General features: G+C 41.2%; 1 protein-coding gene and 1 long non-coding RNA gene across 6 annotated transcripts in view; one reads left to right on the plus strand and one right to left on the minus strand.

Moving 5' to 3' along the window:
• Positions 1–6333, plus strand: part of SLC8A1 (solute carrier family 8 member A1) — a 379296-nt gene extending 372963 nt beyond the window's left edge. For all 5 annotated transcript variants that reach the window (XM_069583489.1, XM_069583492.1, XM_069583493.1 and 2 more), the window contains one exon: positions 5949–6333. In XM_069583489.1, coding sequence (XP_069439590.1) covers positions 5949–6325 — 377 coding nt within the window. In that variant the 3' untranslated portion in view covers positions 6326–6333. The remainder of the gene's footprint in view (positions 1–5948) is intronic.
• On the minus strand, positions 1760–4653 carry LOC138437018 (uncharacterized). Its single transcript, XR_011255731.1, has 2 exons — positions 3825–4653; positions 1760–1998 (listed from the first exon to the last, which is right to left on the minus strand). It is a non-coding gene; the product is annotated as an uncharacterized lncRNA (long non-coding RNA).
• Positions 6334–14039: the final 7706 nt, after the last annotated feature.

Below are 14039 nucleotides of genomic sequence, written 5' to 3' on the forward strand. Positions count from 1 at the left end.
GTTTTCTCAGCTAATACAGGGAAGGTACCGCTGTCCTTACACAGAGGGTGAAGCGAAGGCTCTGCATAGTTGGTTAGTGGGTCTCAGTCTGGTTGGAGAGCTTTAACGAATGTCAGCGCTCAGGCTGCGTTCTAGACCAAGGGAACAGAAACCCAGAGTGGAGCTCCCAATCTGGTATTTCTCCAAAGCTACCCTGTTGATAAAAATGAGTAGAAGCAGGTGTTCTGACCTGCCAACATGAGTCCTCTTGCACTTTTGACTTACCTCTTTTCTTCTTTTAGGTCAGTGTCATTGTCTCCATTTCTTTTTCAGGGGCAAACTTTTATGGGTAGAAATTTTAAGTGTTTTCCCCTTTGTCAGTTTTTGTAACTCCTCTAACTGGTCATTAATCAATCAAACATCAGGAATTCCCTGATCTCTTAAACTTGACTTGGATGCCAAACAAGGTTTCTTTTCATATGAACCAGGGCAGTGAGTGTGTGTATGTAAGTAAGAAGTTTGGGTTTCATATTTACGGGGGTAAATAAGTATTACAAAGGCAAAAACTTGTTTAAAGTCCTTAGTGACCGAGGAATTAGTATATAAGTAAAATTTCCATTTGAATTCTCAAAGAGTGAAACCAAAAGCGCATAGAAGAGAGGAATATATGCGTTGTTTAAGGAAGGATGTCTTTCAGTCACTAGTAAAATTAGGGCCATAAACCAGATCTCTAGTGTCTTTTTATGACTTAGAAAGTGAAAGTCAAGTCTGACTCTTTGCAATTCTATGGACTATAGCCCTCCAGGCTTCTCTCTCCATGGAATTCTCCAGGCAAGAATACTGGAGTGGATTGCCATTCCTTTCACCAGGGAATCTTCTTGACCCAGGGATCGAACCTGGGTCTCCTGCATTGCAGGGGGATTCTTTACCATCTGAACCACAAAGGCAGCCCTTTTATGACTTAGGTTATATGGACTTTTCAAATAAAACTCTCTGATTTTAAGAATAATTTTATGTTCTACCACATTTTTAAATACCTAGGACTGTAAAGTTACTATGTCTTTAAAGGGTGTTATAACTGCCCAGAAGTTTAGAATCATTACAGTAACTCAGAATTCTGGACCACTTATGGATTCTCTTGGGATCTGGCTCTGGTGTATTATAAAAATAATTACTAATATTGAGCACTCATTAAGTACTAGGCACTGTTCTTGTTCACGTTAACTTATTTCCCTCACAACCATATAAAGTAGGTACACTTCTTGCGTGTCAAGTGAAACAGCCAGAATCCAACTAATTTTAAGTAAATTTCCCTTGTTCCTTGGCCTTTCATAGTTGCCATGCTTGAGCTGGGTTTTTTTAAGAGAGCACAGCACAATCAGAGGGTGGGGGACTTCATGCCAGGCTGCCCCAGCACCTCCATCAAACTCACCTAAGAATTTATAAAAATGCATATCCCTGTGTCTTTTTCTCAGAGAGTCTGATTAATTGGGCAGAGGGTAGAGCCCCAAATCTTTAAAAAAAACAAAACAAGGATCTCCCGGTATTTTCAGTCCACGCTTGATTGACATTATGCACAGTATCTAAAACAGTCCTCCCTGCCACCAGTTATTCCATGGCGACACTCATATAAATAGTCACTTACATGATTTGAAGTCAATAACCGTGCCAACATTTCTTACCCATTTTTAAGAGCTCAATGACTCTGTGCTGTGTGGTTTAACTTCACAAATACTGGCACAATTTCATCACTGGCAGAATCTTCAGGTCTAGCCATCACTTTGAATATTTCATCTAGGTCATTTATTCTTTTAAAAGGAGATATTGTCATCATTACTCAAGTTTAAGGGTAGACATGTATGCTGCTGCTGCTGCGTCGCTTCAGTCGTGTCCGACCCCATAGACAGAAGCCCACCAGGCTCTCCCATCCCTGGGATTCTCCAGGCAAGAACACTGGAGTCAGTTGCCATTTCCTTCTCCAATGCATGAAAGGAAAGTCGCTCAGTCATGTATAGACTCCTGCAAAAAAGAAAAATCCCACCAAAATCATTTATCTGAATTTAGTATTGTGATATATTCTATGTACCACCCAACAGTAAAGTTAGGAAACCAGAAGCCCTGAGTACACACAGAAGAGCCCAGAATGTCCCTTTGATGAGACTTCTGTCACTACTATGAGGAAGCTCTGAGCCCCTCACGTTGTCAATAATTCACAGGTGCTGGGTGACAGCAACCCTACCTCCATAAGCAGGCTGGACTTCAGTCAAAATCACTGTCAGCATCAGCTCCTGAGCACAGACCACTTGAGAGTAGAACAGCTGGCCCCCAGCATATGCTAAGAGTCGAGGCAAAGATAAATCATTCCAGGGTGGAGCTATACACAACACGGAAACCCTTCATGTGACCTTCAGGGTTGGAAGAACTATCCCCTTTACAGAAGAAATGTTTAAAGCTTAGTCTGTAGGTAGTGATAAAGTTTGAGAAATTCAGTTAAAAATGTCATTTCTGGAGGAAAGGGGAGTGTGTTGGCATAGTCCTGCATATTGACCAAGTGACTTGGCAAAGGCCAGATGCAGAGAACAATCATGTCCTGACTCTCTAATGTGTGGTTTAATTCCAGCCACACTGCCTCCCAAACGTATCTTTCCTGTTGGTGATTCACAGTTACAGGGACCAAGGAGGCAGAATCAAAAGTCTAAAATTAACTTTAAATGTATTAGAATTCAAGGTGAGAATTAGAAATAAAAATTCCTATTGTGTAGGTATAGTTATAAACCCATATATAAATTATTATTAACAATTACTTAGTTTGTAGCAATCGCAATGGATATGACTCATATAGGTTTGTATTTAACAGTCTAAGTTCTGAATACGCCTGTACTGTGGCAGCAGTTCTTGTTTGGATGTCACCCCGGGGAATGGCATGTGCATTGCTTTTGCCTTGTTCAGCCACAAACAGGGCTTGGGCTTGGCATTCAGGGCCAGGCTTGGCTGGACCTCATCTACAGTCTGTGGTCTGCCACCATGCACACTAAGCAGCGGTGAGAGAAGGTGGTTTGGGGAGACTCCATCACACTTCATTTGGAAAACAGAGTTGTCTCTGTTGAAATTAAAGCTAATAGTTTGGATTTACATGTGTTTCTACAATTTTCTTCTACAGCTTTTGAATTGCAAAACAAAGATCTGATGTATAATTCCAGTAAGTAAAACCTACCTGGCTCAGAGGCCCAAACATATTTCATTTATGTGATAAGCTAATCACTTGGGTTGCTAACTTTCAGAGGCATTTATAAACAGGAACCTATTATTATTAGGACTCCCCTGTGCTATTCACATTAATGGGCTATTGAAAAAATGACTTGAGCGAGAAGAAATCCCTGCAGACCCAAGAGGGCTGAGTAAAGTCTTTGATTTTGTGCCTCATTCACTTCTGGCACAGCAGCAGAAATGCCGTCTAGAAAGTCCAGGGTTTGAGTGGAGATGGGGCACCCAGGAAGCTCAGAGTGCCACATACTATGTGCCAAGGGAGGTAAGCAGGCCAAGGATGCCAGGTCCCCATCCCTACAGCCTGGCAGAGCGGGTAAGAGAGGAAGGCGAAGGCCCCGCATCCCTAGCCACCACCAGCAGGCATGTCAGCACAGAATACCATCTCAAGTGTTCCTCAGCAGTAGCTGAGCTGTAAGTGGCTGTGTCCCACCTTGGACTCTGTTCATTTACATTCCTTGTTCAGCTGTCTGTCCTTGAAAATTAAAAGCCAAGTGACTTTTTTTCTTTTTGAGGCTGCTGCTGTGGCAGTTCCTAATAACTGTTAATAATGAACTGCAAGAGACGGAGGTTTGTCTCACCTGGCTTTTACTTGCCAGCCACCGTGAGGATCCTGATTCAGGCTGCAGTGTGTGGCCACGAGTGTTACATGCTGCACCGGTCCCGCAGGACAGGATAGCCAGCTGCTACACCTCTTCCTCAGTTCTCACCGGTGCAGGAAAGAGTGCTCTGTGGAAACCTGTCTCAAGTTTTCTGAGTGGAAGGAACAGGGCAGCCTAAAAGGGACTGAGAAGAGGAAAACATGAGCCTCCCTAGGAGAGAAAGCAAGGTGTAGGCTGAGAGTGGCTCTGAAAGCAAACAGATTTGGTTTCAGAATCCTTGCTCTATTGACAGACACCCTATCCAATAGGCAGACTATGACAACATCACTGTTTCCCAGATTGTAAAAATGGTTTAATAATGTCTACTCTACAACGGTTAGATTGAGGGTTCAGTGAAAATATCCATGTAACTATGGCTGATTCACATTGTTCTATGGCAGAAACCAGCACAACATTGTAAAGCAATTATCCTCCAGTTAAAAACTAAAAACATATCTATGTCATATGGGTAGCACAGAGTAAGAAGTTTGCCTCTGTTATAAAACATAGGTCAGAATCTATCTGTGGGTCCATCCCGCAGACCCTCAAGGTTAACCAGTTCCCTTTCAGAAAGAGACACTGCAGATTCAGTAGCCTCTGAGAAGCCTAAATAACCTCTCTCCCATGGTAAAGCACAAGAATCTACAGGCTTATGTAAGCAAACATGCTTTATGTATCATCCCCATTGGAGCTTGGGCTTCCCAGGTGGCACTAGTGGTAAAGGACCCTACCAGCCATTGCAGATGTAAGAGACATGAGTTCAATCCCTGCATCGGGAACATCTGCTGGAGGACACCTGGCAGCCCACTCCAGTATTCTTGTATGGAGAATCCCATGGTCAGAGGAGCCTGGAGGGCCACAGTCCATAGGGTCGCAAAGAATTAGACATAACTGAGTGACTTAGCACACACACTGTTGGAGGTGGCAACAGAATAGCAACAGAGTGGAGAAAGCCATCCAGATATCACACATCTACACATACCCTTAGACCATGATACCTTGTAGCAATAGCATACCCGCTACTGCTGGCTTTGCAAATGTGAGTGCAATTTGACAGTTATTAGTATTTATTCTAAGTTGACTGTACAACATATTTTGCAGAGGTAGCTGAAAGGACTTTGATATCAGTAACTCAGTGATCGTATAAAAAGGAAGTTGAATATCTTACAGGTCCTGTTACATTATTAATAAAGGGAGCTATTTCAGATCCATCCTCACCTCACCTTTTAATGAACAGATCTGGGCAGCTCCATTCATGTTGTCTTCCTAAAACAACAAAAATAGCTACCCTTGCTTTGTACCAGAAACATAAGCATTTTACCTTTAATAGCTCAATTTAACAAAAGTACTCTAAAGTAAGCGTTACTATCCTCATTTCACAGATGAGGAAATTGAATCTCTAAAAATTAAGTAACTGCCTGGGGTCACACACTCCCTTACAAAGGAAGAATTTGAAACTCTCTGGCTTAAATGAGCACTAAACCCTTGTGCTTTGTTTACGAAGTCAGTTTTGTCCTACTCCTTGTAGAGAAAGAAGATGTGTGAATTCCCTAGCCTCAGAGAAAAGATGTATTCAGGATTATTGGTAAACAAAGAGCTTTGAGGCTGCCTATTAGGATGCCAGGCACAGGGAAAGGTGAGATCATACAGTGAACAGGCATTTGCCTGAAGGCAGAAGGCCCAGCTCAGGCCTTAATGTGGCTTCTTGCTTGCTATGTGATTTCGCGCCCATTTATTTATCCTCTTTGAGCCCAGTATCCTTACCTCTAAAGTTTACTACCCTCATAGAATTGTTACCATCAACAAAGAACTGTGGTATCTGTGGGAAGAAGAACTTGACCAAAGTCACCTATAACTCACCCACCACCAAGCCCTCGAGTCCTGTTACCAAGGGATCCTCTTGTTCTGACTACACAGACTGGGACTTGCGAGAACAAAGCTCTGTCCTGATCTCGGGGTTTCCACCGAAGGCTTGATTCCAGAGTACACGGCTGAAGCTTCCAGCACTCCACAGACCTCTGTAAGTGGCTAATCGGTCATTGTCTTTTTCTTCTTCCTCCTCAGACACATTTGCAAGCAAAGTGGCAGCCACCCAGGACCAGTATGCAGATGCGTCCATAGGTAACGTCACAGGCAGCAACGCGGTGAACGTCTTCCTGGGCATCGGCGTGGCCTGGTCCATCGCTGCCATCTACCACGCGGCCAACGGGGAACAGTTCAAAGTGTCCCCTGGCACGCTAGCTTTTTCTGTCACTCTCTTCACCATTTTTGCTTTCATCAATGTGGGGGTGCTGCTGTATCGGCGGAGGCCAGAAATTGGAGGTGAGCTGGGTGGGCCCCGGACTGCCAAGCTCCTCACATCCTGCCTCTTTGTGCTCCTGTGGCTCTTGTACATTTTCTTCTCCTCCCTGGAGGCCTACTGCCACATAAAAGGCTTCTAAAGGAACAATCAGATGTAGTAAATTTATATATATATACATATATATATACATAAAAATTATGTATAATGAACAGAGGAAACGCATTTGTCATGTCCACCCACCTGCTGATGGAATCCAGCTTCAAGAGCAGACTCTGTACTAGGGCCGGAGTGAGAAGGCATCACCTCCCGTTCCCAGGGGCATCGTCTTGTTGAACCAGGCATCTTTGCAGCTCAGCCCAGAAGGGCTGTGTTCTCCCTGGGTTCATAAATCCTTAAGTCTTTGATTTGTTTTCTGTTTTGGCTTGTTTTGGGTCGGGGTTGGGAGGTGGTTGATGTTAGGGTTTGCTTTTGTTTCTGCAGGGGGAGGATCAGGGTTTGTGCTTCTCTTGTGGGAGGTGATGTCCAATCTCAGTGGTAAAAATGGAAATCAGGAAGATGATTCTCCCTTTGCCCAAAAACTTTAAAAATTATTTTGGAGGAAGAAATGGGCATGGAAGAAGAAAGAAGCATGTCTTCACCATATTACTAAATTTCATGCTTATCTCTGGAGTGGGAGCAGAGGTGAAGCTCCCCCCAAGAAGAAACATGGGAGCTGGAATGGAGCTAAGAAGAGTCATGGTTCTAAATACAGTCTGATATTTAAAGATACTAGGCCTGGCACCCTTGTTCAACAGGTACAAAAACAACATGCCTAGATTCCCAGGAACATACAAAGTCCTTTCTTATCTCTTTAGCGCTGGACTATGATTAGCAAGGCCCTGATTCTGATGTTCCACACCCGCTGATTCCCCAGCCCTCCCATCCCAAACCCCTTTTCCTGCCCTTTACCCCTCATACAAACAGGGAGAATAACTCCATTCAAAAAGCACATCATCCTTTTCCATTTGCATCAGTCTGTGTCCCATGTTGCTATTGCCTGGGATTGTCCATCAGTTCTGTTTTCCAAGGCATCTACGGCCTGCACACTCCTGTTCCAGTCATGAGGGAACATTTGCTCCTCTTTCATCTGCCTGTTTGGGAATGTTGTTGTGATACCTGTTACACAGTGCATGGATGAAAACTACAACAAAACAAAGCGTATCTGTATATAGTAGAGTATAGCATATACTGTTCTCCCATTTGGCGACATTGATTGGACATTGAAGACATAAGTGAGTTTTCTTTTCACCTGAGTTGTAACTTTTGTGTTGTTATTGAGTTTGATTAGGGATAAAAGGAGAAAATGGCTTATTGTTCATGGATCTGCAGGTTCATTTCTAAGAAACAATAACTGTTACGTGGGAGTTAAAGCTATTGAGAGGACAGCGGACACGCGACAAAGTATCTTCGAGGAAAATTAGCCATGTGGTGCATTTCAAAGCCTTGAAAACTCATCTGTTGGTTCAGGAAGGCCGAGGAGAAGGGCTGTGTAGAGAAGGGTGCACGTTAGATGTGCCTGGGCTCTGAAAGCCTCCATTCCTGGAACACCCCTGCCCCCAAAGTATTTATTTCACATCTGCTCTGTCTGGCACAGATGGTAGATAGTGCTGGTTTGTTCATTTTATTTTTTTATGTAAAAGGCTATTCAGAGCCCCATTTGTTTCACCGTCCACACCCCTCTGATAGTATCTGCAGTTCCTGAGGAGAAAAGAAGCCACGGTGAGCAACAGGCCTTCTCTACGTAGGGCTAAGGAGGAAGTGATTAAATGAGAGTGCCTCTCATAGGACTGCTCTGGGAGGTTTTTAACCCTGGAAATGGAATGGCTCTATTTCACAATATCAAAGAGTATGATAAACCCAACATTCCAAAGCTGTGAGTCCACAAATGAGGAAAAATGGAATGACTTAGGTCCCCTCTCAGACATTTCTCTATCCATAAAGAATCCCAGGCCGGAGACACCCCTAAGCCCTCTGTGTTGATTCAAAGATACTTAACTGATAATAATTTTCATTTCTTATTTTCTCTTCTTCCACTTAGTAATCACAATCATTCATCATTTAATAAACACTGGGTGACTGAACAAATGAGTAAATGCTGAGCACCCACTCAATCTGCCCAGTACTGTGCTAGCACTCGGGGACTACACACGCACCAGACAGCCCAGATCCCTATCCTGAGGGGGTCCACAGTTAATCCCTGAGTAACAGTTAACACAGCCACATGGAGACAGTGTGATCTTACAAGAAAAACACAATTGCTGAAATTGTCTTGCCTAGATGTCCAAGATTTTCTTGATCTGAGAGAATACAAGGCATAGGGTAGGAGCAGCAGTCTGTATCCTGAGCCAATCTTGCAGATCTGTACACCTTTCCATTTTAAACCAAGTAAGGAAATCCTGCTGATGACCCAGCTGTCTGAGAAATCCCAATTAATCCAAATTTTTATCTTCAGCTGATCTTTGTTGGACAGCAGTACTTTTCCGTGCCCCCTGCAGCTATAATTTCTCACATCTCCTGGAGCCTCCGCCCTGACCTGTCATGGCCCAACGTGCTGGTGGCATAATCCTAACCCATTTTTTTCTGAAGATTTATTTAATGAAAAGCTAGCCTAGAAACACCAAGTAAATAGTCAAGGGATATGAGTTGTTTAAACATTAGAAAGACTTTGCACTTCTTTCTAGCTATATTTGGAATGTTAATGATCCCATAGCAAATTTTCACAGAGGATGTTAAGAAATCTTTACCATTGGTCAATTTCAATTTCAAAGCTTTTTGGTTTGTTTGCTTTTTAAATTTTCATGTTATAGAGAAAATATGATTCTGGTTGTTCAGGGTTGTTTTAGTAATTATAGTCATGTAAAATTATTTCATTTTGATTATTTTATTTTGTGTGAATTGTGCACAGCTTAGGGGGGAGGTGCACTAATTGTGCTGTTCCTTATAAATGGTACACATTATTGACACAGACAAATAAAGTTTCTAATGATTTCTGATTTAATCACTAGTGATCCAGCATATTCTGTATGGAATGTTTTCTCTCTTCTCATTGTCATCTACTTCATCTTTTGTTTTCATGTTTTGAAGAAATAAAGACCCAAAAGGTATTATTGTGCCATTGGTATCCTCATCCAAAAGAAAGAAAATAGATGCCCAGTAATCACTTTACAAATGTCAACCCTTGGTCATGCATTGTCTGCTTTTAATGTCCCAAGGGAGCACAGTGTCTGACTGCTGAGACAAATGATACCTTATTCATCTAACTGTCTTTAAATTTTTCTTTAGAATTCCTTGTTATATTCATATATGGTCATGCATGAAACACCTTCCTATGTGAAGGTAATTTTCTTGGATCAACAATTAGTATGTATCCTGGGACCCAATCTTTGGTTTAACACAAAATAAGCAGCCAACATGTACTACTATAACAGTAAAAGGGATAATTCAATGACCAGACTAGCCTTGACTAGAGCAACTATTCAGTAAAATGCTGTGGCCCAATGATTCTAATCTCTTATAAGCTAATTCTTTTCTTTCAAGCCTTACTACCAGTGGAGATGTCACAGAATTTTGCTTTTACCATTCATGGCATAAGCACACTAAGTTTTTCCTTGTAATTTTTTCTTGAAAAGCATACTGTCTGTCTTCAATTCTAAAGCTATTCTGATAGGTGACTGTCATCTATTAGATTTCCTAATATATAACTCCCCTCCAGTGGTCTATTAATAAAAAGATCACCATACACATAGTTTTATCCACAAGGGACTTGATTCATTGTTGATCCCACAGCCCTGCTCCTAACCTGTCAAAGTGAGATTCACCAGTTTGTGCTGCATACATCTGAGAATGCTGTGGGAGCAATCAGAAAAATAACAAATATCCTCTAATAGATGACGAAGTCCTGCATTCTCTAATGGTGACAAAACTTCACTTTCTCAAGGATGTAAATCAGCTCCTTTAAGATTTCCTTCAGTGTTTCCTGACCCAAGAAATGAAATCTCTCTTGATTATGGTTTTCTCTGTCTGATAGTGGGCAGTTATATCCAGAGCAAGTCTTGGGTACAGTTTCACAACTTCAAGAATATCTGGTCATTTCATAATCAACCATGTACAACACTGGATATTACCATAATCTCCAAATGGCACTTGGTTTTTGTTGCAGTCATCATTTCACTTGGCCAAGAGAAGTAAAATTGAGCATTTCAACTGATAAACAAGGGTATTACACAGACGAGACATACAAAAATCATATTTATCTTGCAGAGAAAGAAAGGTGCTGTTATGAGTGGATTCATTAGCTTTCTTTCAGTTCTACTTACAGGTTTTAGTAGTGGATTGCATTTGGGTTCTTCTTTTCAACCATTATATTTCTATCACTTCTAATCATACTCATCGCCTTCCATCAGTGTGTGTCGTGTCAGTTGGTCCTGTTGGTATTCCACCTGCAAAGATAGCATAGGAAGGGGAAACGACTGTAAGAGATATTTTTTAGAGCTTAATTGGGCCACAGTTAATCATCTCCCCAAAGAGAGAATGTCTTACCTATAGAGGGAGCAACCACTAAATGGTGGGACTCCCAAAGGAGAGAGTGCGTCAGCTTCCCAGCCAGCAAGAAACGGGTGAGTATGAAGCTGTCTGTGACTTTTTTCTACCTGTCAAGGTATCTGAAAACATGCATTCAGAGGCTCTTCCAATTTCAGTTTTGTCAAAGGTCTTCTGATTGAATCTCCTATGGAACTTTTACATCACTGATCATAGTATAAATTATTTTAATTGGTTGCCTTGTAGAACAGAACATTATAACTTTGAAAAAAGCAACATAACGTTGTAGTTAGAATTATGACCCATGTCTTTATAGGAAGAGTTGCTTGCCCAGAATTGCCTGGTAATCAATGTAGTGTTTTATGGATGCTTGACCTACTCACGTTCTTTAGAATCATGCATCCTAACCTTTTCAAAGATCCAGAGAGGTGTCCCCTTGGGAATATGCAGCCTTAACCTTTCTTTTCCTAATTCCCAAACTTTGTAGCTCTTCCTTGGCTACTCCCATTATATTCATTTCCCTTAGTAGTATTCACCATTACCTTTCAGCAATGTGGAAAAGGCTCATGCTAAAAATTCTCTGGGCATGTTTTTCTGAAAGTGAGCTTGTCATTGGAAAATCAGATATTAATATAATGATATTTCACCTAGAAAACAGTCTTTGGATCTTAGTGTGGATCTCTATAAATGGTAAGGACAGGATTAGACCCTGAAGCTACACACAGCAGCTGTTCCTTTTGTTCCTTTCTGGATCACATTCTTCATGTTTTAGTGCCCATCCACCTAGCCTCCTATTCTATTGATATATGTAGTTATGGATCAAGGATAAAGACCCTCACATACATCTCCAAACATCAAGTACGTAAATACAGAAAAACAGCGTATGTAGCTTCCATGCCTCCAAGAAATATGAGTGGATCAAGTATTTCTCTGTAGTTATTATATTCATGATATGCAAATTGTAGGGAAATTCACATTAGTAACCAAGAGAAATTGACTAATTTCAATGTTACTGAGTCAATTTTGACAGTTAATGCAGAGCCCAGCACTCCTAATTTGTTGATTGCAAAGACAGATCTACCTAGCCAAATCCAAGAGTATAGAAGGGAATTAATTTACTAAAATGATTATATAGCTCTCTGTACTGGAAATTGCTTATTTGCCTATTAAGACCTGGCCCAGAGATTTTCAAAAACATTTCCCCTACATTCCCAAGATGAAATATGCATGTGTATGCATGCTCAGTCATGTCCAAGTCTTTGTGACCCCACGTACTATAGCCCACGAGGCTCCTCCGTCCATGACATTTTCCATGTTGAAAAAAAAAAAACATTTAATTTATGGAATTTGTTATTAGATCTCTTAAAGTCACAAGGCAGAGTAATAAATAAATTCTCCAAGGAGATCTTTCCTAAAAATATGATCCTAGATTTGCAGTGAACCATCCCCCTATATGAAAATCTCATTTCTTCCAAGTAGAAGGAACAGTTTCCCTTAGATAACAAAATACATAATGATGTTTCACCTAAAAATAGACAGTTGTATAAATATGTAAGATAAAGCTGATATGGCCCATGTGTCTACTGAGAAAAATAGTTCTCTACCTTCTTATACTCAACACTAAAACTTGTAAAATATTTCAAGGAAGATATCTTAAAAGATTTTCCATTCTCATGATGCTCATATAATTGAAGAATATGGTTAAAATAATTATGTGGGTGAGAATTATCTATGTGCTTGACAAGAACATATTTTTAAAATAATAGAATTAACCAAAAGAAAATGTGTTAAGATCTCATCCCAAGCTACCCTCATCTAAGATATTTGAAAGCCATTATCCTTCGAAGGTGACTCAGCAGTAAAGAACTTGCCTACCAATGCAGGAGGCATAAGAGCTGTGAGTTCAATCCTTGTGTCAGGAAAATCTCCTGGAGGAGGGTATGGCAACCCACTCCAATGTTCTTGCCTGGAAAATCCCACAGACAGAGGAGCCTGGTGGGCCACAATCCATGGGGTCACACAGGGTTGGACACAAAGGGTTGGACATGACTGAGCTGACTTAGTGTCATGCATGCTTTCTACTACTACTACTATCCTTGTGGAAGATGAATTCCCAGTTTTCAGAAACAATAGTACAATTAACATTCTCATTCTCATTTTTATATGAAAATCAAAGCTGAGAATGCATAACTTTTGGCTTTGGCAACCCCCCAAAAAGTATGTTCTTGGCACACTTTTCTGTATTACTGAGTTATTTTGTGTAATGCACCGGACTTGCACAGGTGTCTCATAAAATTGCCTTCAATAATTTCCATCCTCTTTTTTCTAAAGTAATGAGCAAGATTACAGTCATGTCCGACTATTTGCAACCCCATGGAATAGTCCATGGAATTCTCCAGGCCAGAATACTGGAGTAGGTGAGCCATTCCCTTCTCCAGGGGATCTTCCCAACCCAGGGATCAAACCAGGTCTCCCTCATAGCAGGGAGATTCTTTACCAGCTGAGCCACCAGGAAAACCCAAGAATGCTGGAGTGGGTAGCCTGTCCCTTCTCCAGCAGATCTTCCCTACCCAGGAATCAAACCAGTGTCTCTTCCATTGCAGGTGGATTCTTTACCAGCAGAGCTATCAGGGAAGCCCTGGCAAGCCCCCCAAAAGTATGCTTTTGGCACACTTTCCTGCATTGCTGAGTTATTTTGTGTGATGCACTGGACTTACATAGGTGTGAATAAAAATGCCTCCACTAATTTCCTTCCTCTTTTTTCTAAAGCCATGAAGTTTCTAAATTTCACAACATAGCAACCTGATAATTTCATTTATAAAAAGCTGATCCCATTTTTATGTTATTTACATTTCAGAATTAATTTGACTATTTAAAATAATCAACACATCAGAAGGGATATTGAACTTAAATTTAGCCCATACAAACAGTAAAGCTCAAACAGACCTATCAGTATTTGAAAAGCTTCTGAAACACTGACCTTTTATGCACAGCAAATTAAGTACTGTTTTCAATCTTCTTTTTACCAAAAGTTGTCATTTCAACCTGTGTAAAAACAAACCAAAAAAAACTTTTTTTGAAATGCTAGTTTGAAGATTATTTCTATGAGAATCAGATATAGTTTCAGCAGTTAATCTCCTCTATCCCATCTCTTCCCACTGAGCATAGTGAAGTTGCTCAGTCGTGTCCGACTCTTTGCGACCCCGTGGACTGTAGCCTACCAGGCTCCTCTGTCCATGGGATTTTCCAGGCAATAGTCCTGGAGTGGATCGCCA

This window comes from Ovis canadensis, chromosome 3, assembly GCF_042477335.2.
Source record: "Ovis canadensis isolate MfBH-ARS-UI-01 breed Bighorn chromosome 3, ARS-UI_OviCan_v2, whole genome shotgun sequence".
Taxonomy (NCBI): domain Eukaryota; kingdom Metazoa; phylum Chordata; class Mammalia; order Artiodactyla; family Bovidae; genus Ovis; species Ovis canadensis.